At 36.0% G+C, this 17,584-nt stretch overlaps 1 protein-coding gene across 2 annotated transcripts in view; it reads left to right on the plus strand.

The window, feature by feature from the left end:
* The window catches only part of crb (cell polarity complex component crumbs), a 153,002-nt gene extending 136,146 nt beyond the window's left edge, over positions 1-16,856 (plus strand). For both annotated transcript variants that reach the window (XM_088227900.1, XM_088227911.1), the window contains 12 exons: positions 572-765; positions 1,250-1,465; positions 3,424-3,623; positions 4,322-4,482; positions 4,594-4,719; positions 5,500-5,822; positions 6,898-7,085; positions 7,531-7,658; positions 8,106-8,262; positions 13,406-13,508; positions 13,706-13,925; positions 15,939-16,856. In XM_088227900.1, the coding sequence (XP_088084026.1) occupies positions 572-765; positions 1,250-1,465; positions 3,424-3,623; positions 4,322-4,482; positions 4,594-4,719; positions 5,500-5,822; positions 6,898-7,085; positions 7,531-7,658; positions 8,106-8,262; positions 13,406-13,508; positions 13,706-13,925; positions 15,939-16,169 (2,247 nt within the window). In that variant the 3' untranslated portion in view covers positions 16,170-16,856. The remainder of the gene's footprint in view (positions 1-571; positions 766-1,249; positions 1,466-3,423; positions 3,624-4,321; positions 4,483-4,593; positions 4,720-5,499; positions 5,823-6,897; positions 7,086-7,530; positions 7,659-8,105; positions 8,263-13,405; positions 13,509-13,705; positions 13,926-15,938) is intronic.
* The last annotated feature ends 728 nt before the right edge of the window (positions 16,857-17,584 follow it).

A 17,584-nucleotide genomic window follows, 5' to 3' on the forward strand; every position in this document is an offset into this window, starting at 1 on the left:
ACCACCGGCAGATCTAAAAGCATGTTGATTCTGTAGAGGAAAAGAAACAACAGTCTATGGTGACGCTGTCTGAGATATTCATCCGGAACATACAGTTAACAAACAAAGTTTATTTTAGAAAGTGCACGAGGAATAACAAAAATCCATTATTTGATGCGAAGTTCGTTTTGTTTTGACTACATTTTCTTTCTCCACTGTTAAGTTGTCCTCCTGCACAGTAAAGCGCATTCCTCAATAGGTGTATTATTATTGGTTGAATAAAGCGCCATGTCACTCGCCAATATTAAATTCATACTTATGTTCGAGTTTTTTTTAATTCATGACAAAACAGCCTGAAAATATGAGTAAGCGGTATCCCGCTCTTCGGAGTTGAAAGGAATTACATTTTGCAATTTCCACATCGAGAAATAAAAAATCACTATGACAATAAATCCCGAAGATTTCAGCGATAAACAGGTCAGGTAATGATAGTTATTAGAGTCAAATTGCATATAAATTTCAATTTTTGTGTGCAAGTATCACATCCTGTTGAATATCTTGTTTGCTTACATATCAATCATTCTGCCTGCAGATATCAAATGGCTCCCGAGTCATGATTGTGGAGTTCTTCCCCCTGCAAGAGTCGGAACTGGAGATGCCGCCTGAGTTTGGGGAGGTGTCCTTCTCCTCTGACACGGTGCTCGAAGGAGTTATCTCCGATGATTCTTGTGCAGACTCACCGTGTAAGCACAATGCCACGTGTACTGTCACGTGGAATGACTACAGGTCAGTTCTTTTTACTCTCATTTGGTCGTGTGACAGTCGTGTGACAGTTGTGGAAATAGCATAAACAAAATCCATAGCATAGAAAGATTGTCAGATGATGTTTTAACATTACTATCTGCAATTTGGTTTCAACAAAAGTTTGCAGTAAATGATTATTATTCTGAAAAGAGCCTGAATCCTTTTCAATATACAAATCAGGTTTAAGTAATTGGGTTTTTCAAAGGGGAATGGGTCATTGTAGAATGTGAAATAACTGGTGCGAGTAATCTATTGTTGAAAAGGCTTTGTGTGATCGAAGGAACACCACAATCGAAGAGGTCTGCGAGGTTCAAGGTGTGGTCTGTAAATAAACTGTTTTGATAATTTTGATCAACATGGATGTTTTGTATATAGAGAACCAGGAAAAAAGGTTTTTGATTTACGTTTCTTACATAGGGCAGAAGCATAAATTTCTCACAGTAAATGAATGAATGTCTCTCTCCAGTTGCGAGTGTCCGCGCGGGTACAAGGGCAAGGCCTGCCAGGAGATGGAGTTCTGCCAGCTGCAGGAGTGCCCCCCGGGCGCGGAGTGCCGCGACCTCGAGGACGGCTACGAGTGCCTCTCCAACGCCACCCTGGACGGGCACGGGCCCCCTCTGCTGTACCTGGCGCACCCCAACACTACAGACCTCCAGGCTGACTCCATCAGCATTGTCTACAGGTAATTTTTCAGGAGAGTTGATTGAAAATGTGTGAATTTACCTTTGTCATAATTACTGCGGCATGTAGGTAAAGAGGTACAAGTCACTATAAGAGCCATTTAAAGTTTCCTACTAATTGAATTCTTTAACTTTAGGTGAACACAAAAATTCATGTTTCACATTGTATTAATTTATTACTGCATTTAAAAAGTTATAAATATTTACATTCTTATAATATTTCAATTTTGAAGCCCTTTTGATAATCCGGAGCCCACAACATTATTACATGGATATCTTTATATACATATAATTCTTCTGTACGTGTGTGTATGTCACTGAACTCCTAAACGGCTTGACCGATTTTGATGAATTTTTTTGTGTGTTTGAGTGGGTCCCTACATGGTTTAGATTCACAATGAGGAATTCCAGCCCAACCCGGAATTGAATTTTAAAAATATTTTCATGTACATGTGAATATTTAAACATTTTGGAGTAGGATGAAATATCTCAAAAATGCACGCAAAAATAAATAAAAAATGTTAAAAATAATATTCATTTTCAAATCTTAAATAATGACGTCACTCCTTATATCTATGTGTAGTATTTCCGGTTTCCGCTTAAAGCCCCCGCACTTTGTAAGGAACGTTTTGACCATAGAAAAAAACGAGTATAATTTGACATTTCAACCAGAGATTATGTCAACTTTCTAGGTTTTTCTAAATCGAAGCGTTCTTAAAAACAACCATAACATAGAAATGAGCAAATTATGATCAACTAAATGAAGTTATCAAAGCAATATTCCATAGATTCTTGTCAGGTCAGTGAATGTAAAAACGCCAACCGTTTCATGACGTCACTACTGAAAAGTGACACACTGATTAGTCATTTGGCGCGGTATTTTATAAATGTAACTTTAAAAAATCATATCTTTGTAAATAATGCACAAAAAAAAAAATTGCTTAGTTAAATAGTACGCTAATAGAAAAATAAATAAATTAGAAAACAGTGGAATTCCTCATTGGACCCAGTAGATAGCGCTGCGATCTGTAACAAACAGTCAACTAAATGCATGATAACATCGAGGACTCTTAGCCAAACACATGAGAACATAAAATGAAAAACTAACTCATTACTAATGTATAAATAGCTGTGCACAATGACGAAATGAAAAGATTGAAATGTCAAACTCAATGTCAAATCTCACATAGTATATCATCATCATCATCATCATTCCCTTTCCGCACCTAATGGTGCATAGGGCAATGCATTGGTACACCATTGCAGCATGTCTTGATCATTTTTGTTACTTGAAGGTAATATGATCATTCTTACGCTTCAGGTACCAGTCCAGGGACTATGAAATATTCCAGTGTGAAAACACCCTTTTAAATAAATATTTCATATTAACCATGTCGGGAATCGTACCTGAGACCTCTTGCATGGCAGGCTAACGCGCTGACCATTAAACCACAAGGCCGACAAAGGCCGAGACTTAGTATATAGTTTACCAAAAATTCAAATATCAAAAAAATGTTTACTGAACCAGCTAATAGCAGGCAAGCCAACGTTCGGGCAGGACTATGTCTGTCGGGTCCGCTGGTATTATATAAAACACAGTGCATTAGCAGTTAATAGAAAAGCTGCTAGTGTACCTTCATAATAATGTTGTCGGCTTAGCTCGTAAAACGTGTAAGTCCCAAACTTACTTTTTTTCCTGCAACAATAAAACTTCTTTACTTCAGTACGTAGCGAATGGTAGCGAAGATTTTTTCACTAATGAATCACTACAAATAAAATATTTATATTTAAGTTTTTTACACATACAGATTATTGTAAGTCCCAACAGAAAAAACGTCAAAATATCATTTTTGACCATTTGTGGACTTGCAAGTTATATAAGTTATGATATGATATTTTACATAGCTGTTATTGATACGTTTTGTAATAGTTCTTTTTAAATTGTGCACAATTTGTTCAGGTCCAAAACCGGCGGCACTCTAATGCACATGGAGACAGACGGCGGGGACATGTTGTCAGTATCCGTGTACCGCGACCAGGTAGCTGTGGAGTGGAGGACGCAGCAGGAGCAGCTGCCGCGCGTGCGCCGCTTCAGGAAGCACAGCCCCGACCTGGCCTGGACGCGCATACACATCCACATCGGGGACAAGACCATACGAGGTGAGGAAACAAACATCACCCCGCTCATCAAGCAATGCTACAGCAGTAGAAATCTTGATAATGGTTGGATATCTGGGATTCATTTATCATTTCCAATTAATCTGTAAAGCCACGGTTTCATAAGAGACCGGTGCTGTCATCTAGCGACCGTTGTGATACGGTGGATGACGTCATTAAAACGTCTGTACAACCAGATAGCGCAGGTTTCAGTTTAAAAGTGAGGAACTTCAGCCCTACGGGAAATCGGATACAAAAAATGATTTCTTGCGCGGGGTAAAAATTAGAGGTAAGTTTTTTGAAAATGTACAGTAAAAATATATATATATTTTTTAATAAAAACACACTTCTTTGTAATGATGTCACTGGTTCATACGAATCAACCTATGATATAAAAGCTATGGAAGATTTCCGGAAGAATAAGCGGAAATGAACCTCTGACGTCAGACGCGGAGATATTTCAGAAATACAAAACTTAAAATTGTAGCGTTGATAAAACGATATATAAAAATTGAAAAAAACTTTTTTTGACTTTATTAACATTCTTTTAACAGTCTACTAACAAATATATTTTTCTTTAAAACCACTAAACTTCCTCATTGTTTGAGGTTAAGGGAATAATAGTAATGATGGAGCGGATTCAGAAGACAGGGCGTGACCTTACAGTAATTACTATTGAGTAACTGTAAGTGTGTTCACAGGCGGTTTTGGCGACTGGATGAAGGACGACTCCCCGGCCTTCACAGCGGAGTACGACCGCCAGTCCTGGCTCGAGCTGTTGCTATCTGGAGAGGTCCTCCTGGGAGGAGTACACGGCGGAATGCCCAACTCCACGGCCCGGACGCCTCACACAATGATTCCGGTAAGTTTTTCTTTCTTGTCAATGATTTACGAAAAATTGATTACTTTTAAAAAAAAACAGTTATTGTAAAAATAAAAGTTTAAAATTAAGGTTTGAAAATAATGTTTTCAGGACAACGACGGACTATTCAGTGTGAATACAGTGGATTATGGATTCTCTACGGAAGCTGGATTGTTAGAAGAGGAGGCGGTGGATTTCTGGACGGGCAGTGATGGCTCTATTGGAGAGAACTATAAGGTTTTTATTTCCATCGTATTATGTTATCTACAAATATAAACAAAGTACACAATATTTATTTCACCATATTTCTACATTTTATTATAATTATTTTAGAGCAATGACTAAATATTTTTAAAGCAAGCAAAAATTTGACTGGCAGATATGTTCCCTGAATATAATAGTTTAGTTCACAATACAGACTCCCGTGTATAAATATTATATTCATAAATTTATTCATTTTTTCAACAAAGTTTCTTTGACTGTCTGTCTAACTAGGGTTATTTACCCCATTCTAAGACAGTAAAAAAAAGAAAAACGTGGAAAAATATAGTGAAAATATAGCGAAAAACATAGTATAATACATGATGTAGATACAAATGTAGTAAAAGACATAGTAAAAACATATTCAAAAACCCAGTAAAATACATAGCAAGTACGATAGTAAAAGACATAGTAAAAAATATATATATGTATAGCAAAAAACATACTAAAAAGATGTAATAAATAAAAAAAATGCTAATATACAGTAAAAAAGATGGTAAAAACAGAGTAAAAAGTAATGAGGATCTCCAAATATTCAAGAATATTTTATGTAATAATGCATAAGGGTTAATAAATAAATTTTCAAATAAAAAAAAATCAGAAGATCAGTGAGGTCCAAAAGGGGTTGAGTGTCTGAGATTGTAAAAAACAGAGGCTCAGAAAGCCCGTGAAATGAGGCCTAAAGTTCTGAATTTTTCAACACATGAAAAGAATAATTTATTGTTGTAGCTTACTGAATATATTTGTGTGTCGCAGGGTTGCCTGGGAGAGGTGCGCATCGGCTCCGCCCTCCTCGGCTTCTTCCCCCCGTCGCTGCTTCCGCGCGCGCGCTACTCACTAGCCAGCGCGCCGCCCGCCGCCGGCTGCGCGCTGTGCCTGGCGCGCGACTGCCTGCACGGCGGGCGCTGCCTCGACCCCGCCACCTCGCCCGCCTGCGACTGCGCGCCGGGCTATGCGGGCGCGGACTGCGGCCTGGACGTGGATGAGTGCGCGGGCGCGCTCTGCCGCAACAACGCCACCTGCATAGACGGCGTCGCCAACTACACCTGCGTGTGCCCGCCCGGCTGGGAGGGCTGGCTGTGAGTAACGCGCTTTTGTAATGTATCGTAGTAAAACATGTGACAGCAGCAGTCGTAGAAGAGCAGTTCGATGAATAAGTATTTGAGTATAGTTTTTCTGACATTCCCTGCACATCTGACTGATTATGCCTAACTAAAATGGACAAAATCGAGGGCTCATGTTCCCATTTTCCACACCCAAAAAACCGTTTTTTTTTTTTTTCTTCTTTTCAAAATGAGTTATTATATTTGTACACCGGACTGTTCAAAGACGGCTGATAAAACTAAGCATTTTTAAAGGTTTTTGGATGATCCTAGTTCCTAAGACAATTTTTAAAAAGTATGGTGGGTAAAAAAATCATCACTCTATTTATTGCCATACATAATCCATGGAGAAAATACAGGAATATGTTTGTGTGAAGAAAAGTCAGACCGCGCATCCACTCAAATGTGTGAATTTAAACAAAAAAGGTAATTATGATCAGTCCGGACATATTTCAACAAGACTACACAACATTAACTTGTCTTTTCTCGTGCTGGGAATTTTTATTTAAAATGAGTAAATATTTGAAAAATCGAATAATAGAAATAAAAAAAGATATTATGAAAATAGTTTTGAATGCATTTTCTTTTTGTAAAAATTCTGCAAACATTATCATGAAATTCCAAATAATGGTGTCTGGGGTTTCAATCTTTGTGCTTTAGTCCTAAGTATTACCTAGAATTTTTCGATGGGGTTTAAATCAGGTCAATTTACACAAAAAATTCCTAAATCCAGATTAGATTGGACGAAAGGTCACAAAAATTGGAATTTTGAGATTAATTAATTAGTTACTTAGAATAATGCATGCCGTGATTATCAAATGATACACAATGTTAACTTATATAAGATTTTTTTCACTGAGTTTTCATGGTAAGAATAATTTATAGTAAAGAGCTTTAGCGATTAGATGGAAACCTATTTGCTGGCAAACTGTTGGGCGTGGAAAAGAGATCTATCCGGTTTTATTAATAATGTTTGACGGGGCCCTCTATCTGTAGGTCCCGCGTTCCGTGCGATGTTGAGCTGCTACAAAGCGCCATTGTTTTGTTCCAGGTGCGACGTGGACATAGACGAGTGCGCATCGTCCCCCTGCGAGAATGGGGGCACGTGTGTGGACGAGCCGGGCGGCTTCTCGTGCTCATGCCCAGCCGAGGTCACAGGACCACGCTGTTCCTCCCCGCGCCTACTCACGTGCGCACACCGCCCCTGCCACCGCGGATCCACCTGCCTCCAGCAGAGAGGTACGCCATTTAGAGACATATCCTTTATAAATAAATTAATTATCCTTTATAAACAAATTAATTATTCTTTATAAATAAATTAATTATCCTTTATAAATTAATAATAAATAAAAAAAATTATATCATTGTCTTGATGGTGAAAATAGAAAGTTGTACAAATTTTCCCTTAGCTCTGGAGCATGGCTATTGTGATCATTTGGTGATATACAGAGAGTTGGTTGATATGTTTTTCATTTATTTCACTAACAAAAGCTGCAAACATTCAAGTTAGTGATTAGTCAAAATTTATTATAGAAAATAATACTTTTTTAAGACTCAAAGAAAATGGCCCCAAAATTGAAATATTTGGAAAAATCATAAGAGCGCAAATATTTTGCACTAAACTTCCACATTATCGATATTAGGCAACTGGAATACTACTGTAAAATAATACTATTAATTTTAGACGAGATAACCGGCAATAACTTCACGTGTGCGTGCTTACCCGGCTGGGAAGGAGTTCTGTGTGACACGGCCTACTGCTCCATAAAACCGTGCCTCAACGGTGGAGTCTGTGATACTAATCTCGACCTGGTAAGATAAAAAAAACTCCCTTATCGTTACATTCTCTAAACAACACTTTTATAAAAGTTTTTAAAAACAACATCAATATTTGACGATCTAGCCCTCTGCGGCTTCCTTTTATTCCGCCAAATGAACACGAAAGGAAATTGTTTTACTGAGGTGAAGAAAAAACGACAGAGCCGCTGTCGAGCATCATGGAATGCCAATTTGAAGATATTTAAACAACAGAATAAAAGATTGGACAAGTGCATTAGCGTAAATGTTACTCGAATTAGTAAATATATACAAATGCTCCTACGTCAATTATTTGTCTCACTGGACAAACTGAAGACATTGTTCTTTTTGGCGCCCTATGTGAGGTGATTTGTATTAAAATGGCGCTTTATGTGTATTTTCCATAGTAAAAGTAGCAACTGCAAGGGGGATTTATTAACTATCTGTTATCTCTGTCCCCAGTCTCCGACCTGCAGATGTCCCCCCGGGTACACGGGCATGTACTGCGAGACCGACATAGACGAGTGCCACCCTCCCGGCTCCACCACCTCGCCGTGCCTCAACGGGGGGCGCTGCATCGACGGCGTCGCCAGCTATAGGTGTGACTGCCAAGGCACAGGTAACCACCCGACTCCACTAAACAGCGAGGAATGTCCTTGTGAAATCAGTGTTTCTTTCAATATTGTAGTTGTATTCGACCTGATGAAACTTAGTTGAAATCGAGTGAGAGTTATCACTAAAGCCCTCACAGGGCACGACAGATTGAATAGGCACCTCGCTAGAATGTACCTTTGTGAAACTTCTAGATGTAGGTTCTAGAGTTCAGATGGTGAAACACATTTTGTGATTTTTATCAAAAAGCTGTTCTTAAACTTATGACGGCAGTAGTATTATAGTTTTTTTGACAAAACATTTAACAGCCATCTACACCAAAACAAAATATTAAGTAAAAAAAAAAACACTAAAGTTTATTTATTTATTTGACACTTTATATACATATACAATAAATATACATATAAGGGCGGGCATATTGCCTTAAGGCAATTTCTTCCTACCTACCCAAACCGTTCAGTTTGAGAAAATTATAAATACATGGACATATTGAATCTTACAATTTTATACAAAAATTAAAAGCAAAGATTAACAAAAATAAATGTATATGTATAACAAAAAAATAACACTATACTATGAAGAGTGGAGAGGGGATGGGAAGGAAAGAAGAATGATAAACGAACAATTTAAATATTTAGATAGTGACATTTCAATCTTGACTTAAATGTAAATAATGAAGGGGCGTCTCTAACATTAGTGGGTAGATTATTCCACAATCGAGCGGCTACTACTGTGAAAGAGGAGGCAAGAAAATTAGAGCGATGACAGGGTATTAAAAGGGTTCTCTCGTTACTAGAACGAAGAGATAGTCCGTGTTGTGAAAGAGGTTGGATGAGCTCTCTCAGATAAACAGGCGAAGTGGGATTATTTAAAATATTGTGAAGAAGTGATAGAATGTGAATGTTTCTTCTATGCCTGATACTGAGCCAGTGTAGTTGCGTGCGATACTCGGTTATGTGGTCAAATTTGCGAAGATTAAAGATATAACGAATACAAATATTCTGCAATCGTTCTAACTTATCAAGCAATTCAGAGTTAGCATCTGGATAACATACATCCGCGTAGTCAAGGAGTGGAAGAAGTAAGCTCTGGACTAATGTTTGCTTAACATTAAAGTTTTATATTATAACAGAGATGAAGAACATTTAAGAGAAGGTAATATAGAAGTCTAGGCGTCTACAGGGCTTATGACCTGTCAATGGCTGGTTTAAGTGGCCACTTTACACACTGTGTAACATTCACCATTCTGCCCATATTTGAACATCTATATTCCTTCAATTCTTTCATCTGGTGATGTTTGTGAAGTTAAAGAGCTGAAACCTTTATTTATGCGGGTGAGATTCGTGTAATTGAATTATTTCACCTAAAGTGGCCACTTAAACCAGCCATTGACAGGTCATAAGCCCTGTAGATGCCTAGACTTCTATATTCCCTTCTTTTAAATGTTCTTCATCTCTGTTATAGTATGTTAATATAAACAGCTCCCCAGAGAGTTGAATCCAGTCCTTGTCTACAAAAATTTGGACAAACTCAAAATATTGTTACTAAAGTTTCATACAAAATTACTGATTTATTAAGTTTTTATTGTCTGCCATAAACTTACCATTTAGTGACTTACATTGTATTTAAATTTAGGTGATGATATTTTTTTGCACCACAACAGGCCAGAAGGCCGTCGGACCGTGGTGTCGTACAGTGGCAAATTACGGCACAGAATACCCAAGCTTGAGAAAAATCTGATTTGTTTGTGTCCTCACCGAAAAGCCGGTTGTTAAACTTAAAAATAACTTTTCTGTGCAATGCGGACTACCAACATGTATGCATAAAGTTTTAAAAAAATAAATGTTTGCAATCTTATGATTTACCCGAATATTTCAATTTTGGGGGTCACAAAAATAAACATAATAGTTGGCGGCCTCCACGGATACTTGACTCACGCACGGAAGGTTCCGTGTTCAATACCCGGTGAGAACTCAACACTGTTATTGGGCCTCATAGCCTGTTGTGCAAAGGAAATGCAAAATAAACTCGACCCTTTTTAATTTCGGTGGTACTTTAGCAAATGAATCTTAAATTTCGTGTATATGTGATTAAACACGTGGCTGAAGGTGTTAAATTTGATGCATTCAAACTAGTACAACCCATATAAATATACTTACTTATAGCCAAATATTCCATCCGGTGCAGTTAGTCCAAGTATAGGATACCAAATATAGGCAGGACACCATAATATGTTGACCAAATAAACACTTACGTACAATATGAGTCTGTATGTATAGTGTAATAGAACAAATTATGATATTGTACATTGTCTCACATTCATTTAATTTGTGTCCAAATTTGAAGTGGTGCTACATATTATGTGTTGTAAAATCGTTGATTTAATAGTAAAATTATTAATACTAGTTGTTTGCGCATAATATAATAGTTTGTTTTTATCTTGAAAAACTGTATCGTACCAATAGTAAACAATAATTGAGTGTCATACTGACCCACTTAATATAATGTTTCTTGTACATTAGCGATTTTTTCCAACCGACAAATAATTTTATTTGTATTTGAAACTTTCAATTTGGCATAAAACCAGTGTATATATTTATACATAACGACGTACCAACTTTTCATCGGGACACTAATTAACATAATAATAATAATGCAAACCCCACTAACGTGTAAACGTACCGGTAACACACATATTAACACATTTTCCATGTTAAAAATTGACATAATTAATTTATTAGTTTAAACGCTTATTTTGTTAATGACCATGAATTTATTACCTTTATCATCATCATCGTCATCGTCATTCCATTTCCGTACCTAATGGTGCATAGGTCATTGCATTGGTACATTAATCGCTGTGTATCTTGAGGTAAGATGATCAGTCTTACGCTTCAGGTACCAGACTTGGGATCATGAAATATTCTAGTGTAAGAACACCTTTTAAATAAATATTTCATGTCGACCGTGCCGGGAACCGAACCCGAGACCTCTTATGGTGTAGTACACCAAGATTACCCCTATGCTTGATGAGTACTTAAGCTACGAACCTTTTTGATAATAAATTACTAACATATGCTGTGAACACCGCGTAGTAGTGCCGTCATAGGCGCTCACAGGTGTATGTGAGCACTGCGGTGAATGAGTTAAGGGAAATGATGTTTTTCTTTTCTCGCAATATCAATTCTAGGTTTTATTTATAAATCTGGAGCATCCTAAATATTTAAAATATCATGTTCTAACGCAGTAAAATTATTATTGTGCTCCTAATTCTCTTGTAATCAAATAAAAAAACTAGGTAAATGGGCCTTACTTATAAATTGGGTATAAAGTTTAGCTTGAAAATAGTAGTAGAATAATGATGTTATAGCAAAAAATATTACTTATAAACCTCGCATAGAGTTAAACTCCGTTTAAATCTGGGTTAGCGACCATAGAAACTTATACCTGCACATTATGTGGTACAACGCTGGAATAAGCACATATTTTTCGGTAATCAAAATCGATAGTTTATCAGATTATTTTTAAATTTTAAACAATTTCGAAGCCTTGGGACCTTCTCAATGCGTTTCAAGTGATTCTTGATAATTTGTTTTAATAATGTCTGAAATGCTATATGTTTGTATGTATTTTAATTAATTGTGATAAAAAAAGAAACATAAATAAACTAAAGAACTCGTTTTTACGTTCTCCTCTTCATCCCAATTTTAATTTCTTTTTCTAACGGTTTTCTCCGGGTTCTCCATTACACTGGTAGTAGTGTTGATTTTACGTTGACTTTTGTTTGTCGTTGTTATAAAAGTTACTGCGCACGCGCACATATAAGTGTTGACTGTTTAAAAAAAAAAAGCATGAAATAACCTATGAATTGTTATTCCAGGTAATAAATATTTTTATAAGTAAGCTTTTTTTTATATCGGTTATAAACAGTTAAACCGGGTATAGTTATTTCTTAATTTAAACCTGGTATAAGTAAATCTAATAAGTAAGGCCCTTAGTGAATAGTGAACATATTTATTAATGCATTTGTTGTGTACCTCTCCTGACCTACACGCCTGTAGAGAATGTATGAAACATCTGAAACTGATAAGATTAGGCAATGAAGATAACCAAAGGCCTTCGTACAACACATATTAATATAAAATATCACTTTTGCTATGAATATATCATTAAAAACCCAATTTTAGTTATATTACTTATGCACAGTGAAAAGTTTAGCGTGTTCTATTTTACGGTTTTGTTATCATCGAAAATCAGTGTGTATAAATTAATCGTTATGTTTAAGGTTTCGTTGCGTTTTGACTGCAGTATGTTTAAATAGATTTCTTATCATTTAGAATTTGGATATGCAAGCAAGTGAAACCATTGCTCATTACGTTGTGTTTTTACTACAAAATACTGGCGTGTATTTTAGTTTGTGATTTATGTTTACTTTCATAACTACAAATTTGACACCTAAACCGATTTAAAAGAGTTAATTTTAATTGTGAAGTAACCAAAAAATACTTTGAAAATTGCGAAGAAGTGTTGTGTAAAATATGACCTCAAGTTTTGTGGTCTTTTCAAACATAACAATAATTTATGTTTTAAATTGTTAGTAATAATATCTTGCATTTGTCCGGCGAATTATTTATTAAATATGTGCAAATGTTATGTAAGCTGACTAAATCATCTGTCATAGATTTGTAATATAACGTCAGTTCTTATTGATAAATAGATATAAGTGATGTGAGACGGTCTTCAAATAAGTTGGTGATATTCATCAGTCAAAAAAACAGGTGTTACTTAATAATATTATCTGTCAACAGACGGCTTGACTTCACGGCTTTCAGATTACAAGCTAAGGCCTATAAATTAAAAAAAACTGAAATAATGCAATTTTTGCGCTTATGATGCATAAAACCTTTATATTTTGTATATTTTTGTTATTTAAATAATAAATTAGAGCATGGATAAAATTATGAGAAAGCAAAGACAAATTCTTGTCTAAGAAAGTTCTTTGAATGACTTTTGACTTTACAATTGTGGGCAATGTAAAATACTGTGTTTGTGGTCGGTAACAGTTGTGTTTTGGGAGGAGGGGGAGAATAGGATGGGTAGGATAAGTGTGTCGCGTGGTGGTATAGTGACTGTGCTACTCCTTGTGTCAGGGTTTAACGGGAGCCACTGCCAGGAGGATGTGGACGAGTGCGAGTCGGGGCTGATCAGCTGCGGTGAGGGAGGAACTTGCATCAACACCATCGGCTCATACAAGTGAGTACATATTTATTTAACAATGCAGTAGTTCAGTGTTATGGAAAATGGTATATAAAAAATGTATGAAAAAATTTTTTGGTCAATAAAGTTCAAAAAATGACTTATAATTGCATTTTAACTATTTTCTCCAATTTTATCATTTAAATCATTTTATCGGTATACCGATGATATTTTAATTTTGTTGATGTGTGTAGATGCCGCTGTATGCCGAGCCTCTGCGGGCCGACGTGCGGCGTGATCGACCCGTGCTACGAGACACACCTCGTGGCGGACGGGGGCAACGTCACGGGGGCGGCGCGCTGGGTGCGGGGGCCCTGCCACAACGGGGGCGTGTGCCGGGAGCTCTGCTCCGACCGCCCGCTCTACGAGTGCAGCTGCGTGGACGGCTGGGACGGCACCAACTGTACCGACCAGGTGAGGCTGCCCCGACCCCCGAATATTATATCGTCGCCGTTCGGGCAAACGTCACTAACCCTCAAAAAGTCAGTTTTGAGTTGAATATTCTAGGTGTAAAATTATGTTCTTTAAGAAACAAAATTCACTAACGTTACTTAGTTAGAAAAAAGTTGCGTAAATTGAAATGATTTGTTGTTAGTGAGAAACAGTGGTGTGACTTTCAATAAAATCTCAACAATCATAAATCACTAAAGGCAGATAGAATTTATTGACAATGTAAGCAGATTTTTATAATTTTCTTCCTAAAAACATTTTGTTAGTATTTAGGTATTTGTATAATAAAACATGAAACAATAACATGTTAAAAATGATTTCTTTACTTATATGAAACTAGTTATTTTTAACCACAAAATTTAATAATTATTTGTAATATTTAATTCCTGTCACTACTAACTCTTTTGGGTTGAGACTACTAACTCTTTTGGGTTGGTCCAGATTATAAACAAGCAAAAGTCACTCAACCAAATTTTAGCCTCCTTGCCACATTAAAAACCTTCCATATATATGAAAATGTATCTGAAAGAAAAAGTTACCAATAGAATTTATCAAAAAGACATAAATTGTAAACAGAAAACTACGAAAACACAAAAATTTGATTTTTCTTTTGTCTGCAAACTTTCAAATTGCGATTGCTCAAAATGATTTTTATTGGGTCAGTGACGGCGACGACATTATATACACCGGAACCTCTTTTTCATCATCACCATCTAACAGTGCAGTGCCCTATGCTTCCAGTGATGAATAGGGCACCGCATTGTTTTTTACGTAACCCCGGTTTTACGTTGAAATTTTTTCCGTAACTCATTCGATAAATAAAAAAATGTGTAAATAATTGTCTCAAACTGATTTCAAAGTAGGTGCAGTGTAATTGACCATTTTGTTTAAGTGTCTAAAGCTAGGGTTTCCTAGGACAGAGGTGCCCGTATTTTAACGGCCGTAGTGAACGGTGATGCAATGGACAGCCGTCGTAAAGGTGATTAGAGTGTGGTTTTCTAGGAAAACAGTGTTATCAACACCATTTAACACAGTTTTCCTAGGAAACCACTCTCTAATCACCTTTACGACGGCTGTCCACTGCATCACCGTTCACTACGGCCGTTAAAATACGGGCACCGCTGTCCTAGGAAACCCTAGCTTTATTTTGACATTTTACGAAATAGTGGCATGCAGTTGACGCATGTTTAGGAAGAATAAAGTCTTTACATCAATAAATTACGACGCAGAAAGTTAAAAAAAATGTCAATATAAATATTATTTGATGTTATACACACATAATGTGAAAAGGAGATAGCTTAAACAGTTATAATATCATAAAAGTGTGAAACAGTCCTCGATGTAAATGACAGTTGAAATTTTGTGGTGCCATACTAAAAAAAGTGATACCATGTAAATAAAATTTCTCAATATTTAGGGAAAATGTCGTATGCATTTTATGCAAATTCGACTTTTTATTTTTGTGTTTTTAATGTGTGTGTATTTTTTTAAATTCAATAAAAAATAACACATTGCAGTATTATTTGAAAAAATACTAAATATTTTTAATTATGTAGATGAATATTATTACATTATCATCAGCAGTGTATCTCGATCATGTGTTTATAGGAAGCTGAGAAAGTTGTTCAGTTTTACGCTTCAGGAACCAGTCCAGGGATGGTGAAATATTGCAGTGTAAAACCACCTTATAAACAAATATTTCATGTTGACCCTCCCAGGAATCGAACCCAGAACCTTGAGGTTGAGCATGGCAAGTGAATGCGTCAACCACTAGACAACAAGACGGACATATCCGCACTTGGTTTCCTTTTTCAGGATTTTTACTTGTATGTGAAAGCACTCATCCAAGATTCTGATTCTATTCTACAACAGAACTGTACTCTTCATCCGTCCAGATGTTAAATTCACCTAGAGAGGGTTAAATTCAGATTAAATTGTATTTCCACTATGGTATTTTTATAAATTTAATAATTCCAGCTGGTGGTGGCCGCGTCAGATGATGGTGTCCCTATAGGCATCATCGTGGGCTGCGTGGTGGGTGGGTTATGCGCGCTAGCGGGCGCGGCCGTAGCGGGCGCCTGTGTCGTGGCGCGCAGCAAACGAGCCACGCGCGGCACATACAGCCCCAGCGGACAGGAGTACCGCAACCCTCGCCTCGAGATGCTCGACAGCGTCCTCAAGCCGCCCCCTGAGGAAAGACTCATATAGAGACAAAAAAATGCGTACATTGTACACTTCATTATTCAGACGAGTGAAAAACTATATGAAATCAATTGTCGATATCGTCTGGATCATACAAAAACATATCTATATGTTCTACTAATAAATCACATATCGTCAGCCTAACTTGTAAAACTCTTAAGTCCCAAACTCACTTTTGTTTAGGAGCGAGTAAAAACAGTTTTTACTTTAGTAGCGAATTGCAGCAAAGTTTTGATTAATACATTTTGTTAAAAAATAGTTCAACACTGTACTGATATACAAGTTTTACCCACATGTAGATTATTTGAAGTCCTAATTGAAAACGCCAAAATATCATTTTTGACCATTTGCAGATTTACGAGTTTTATAAGGGCGACGATATGCAGTCCATGTGCTAGGCATCTGTTGATAAAACTTATCAAATTCAACAACCTAGATACTTCTGTCTTCATTCCAATTTCATCCTATGTAATGAAATGATTAATTTAAAAATAACACAATGTAATTACTTTGGTGATATGATGGAGGTTTAGAGAATCTCGTGATTATTTATAAGTGGTAAAAAGCTGTGGTACATATATACGACTATGTAACAAATGTTTGCCTTTCTGATACAATGATCGACATATCGTCTAAGTGTCTTAAAACACAGTGCATTTTATACATCATTATCAATCAAATTGGGGAGCAAAATCACATACTAAAATGTGCAATTCTACTTTGTTGCCATTGTGAAAAAAAGTACCTACTTGCGATATATTTTTTTTTTAAACTGGCAATGATGAAATTATTATGGAATCTTAATTAAAATAACCTCAATTTCTACAAGTTTTGAAATTGTTAAAAAATGGCGAAGAAATGTAGAGTAATTACACCAAATACATGCTATTTACATGAACATATTTATTTTATCAATTATGTAAAGACATTTTTAACATAATTTAATAAAATCACTTAATTGAACACCCTAGTGTCTTCAAAGTGGCTTATATTCATTAGTAATTAGTTTATAAGCGTATACAAATTTATAATTATTCTAAGACATATGTTAAGGATATAAATAATTTTAATAATATATTTATGTGTTTTTCAAAATGGAAAGAAAATATTTGTGATTTCTTTTATTGTAACAATCTTAGACATACCTTTTGATATTTTTTTATAATAATACATAAAGAAAATCTATTTTAAACTAATGATTTTAGATTTTACTGTGTTACGGTATTTTTGCCTAGGGAATTTTTGCGAACTTTGACAAAAAATATTATATTTTTATATCAAATTTACATCATATAATATTATGAACTAAAATGTTTTTTTTGTAAAATAATATGTTTTGTTCGTTAAAAAAATAGTTTTTGAACAATTTTTCATAATTATGAGTATTGAATTTGAAATATTTACTGCATTGATAGAATTTT

This window comes from Micrasema longulum, unplaced genomic scaffold (genome assembly GCF_059751315.1).
Source record: "Micrasema longulum isolate JH-2025_06_02 unplaced genomic scaffold, ASM5975131v1 h1tg000044l, whole genome shotgun sequence".
NCBI lineage: Eukaryota > Metazoa > Arthropoda > Insecta > Trichoptera > Brachycentridae > Micrasema > Micrasema longulum.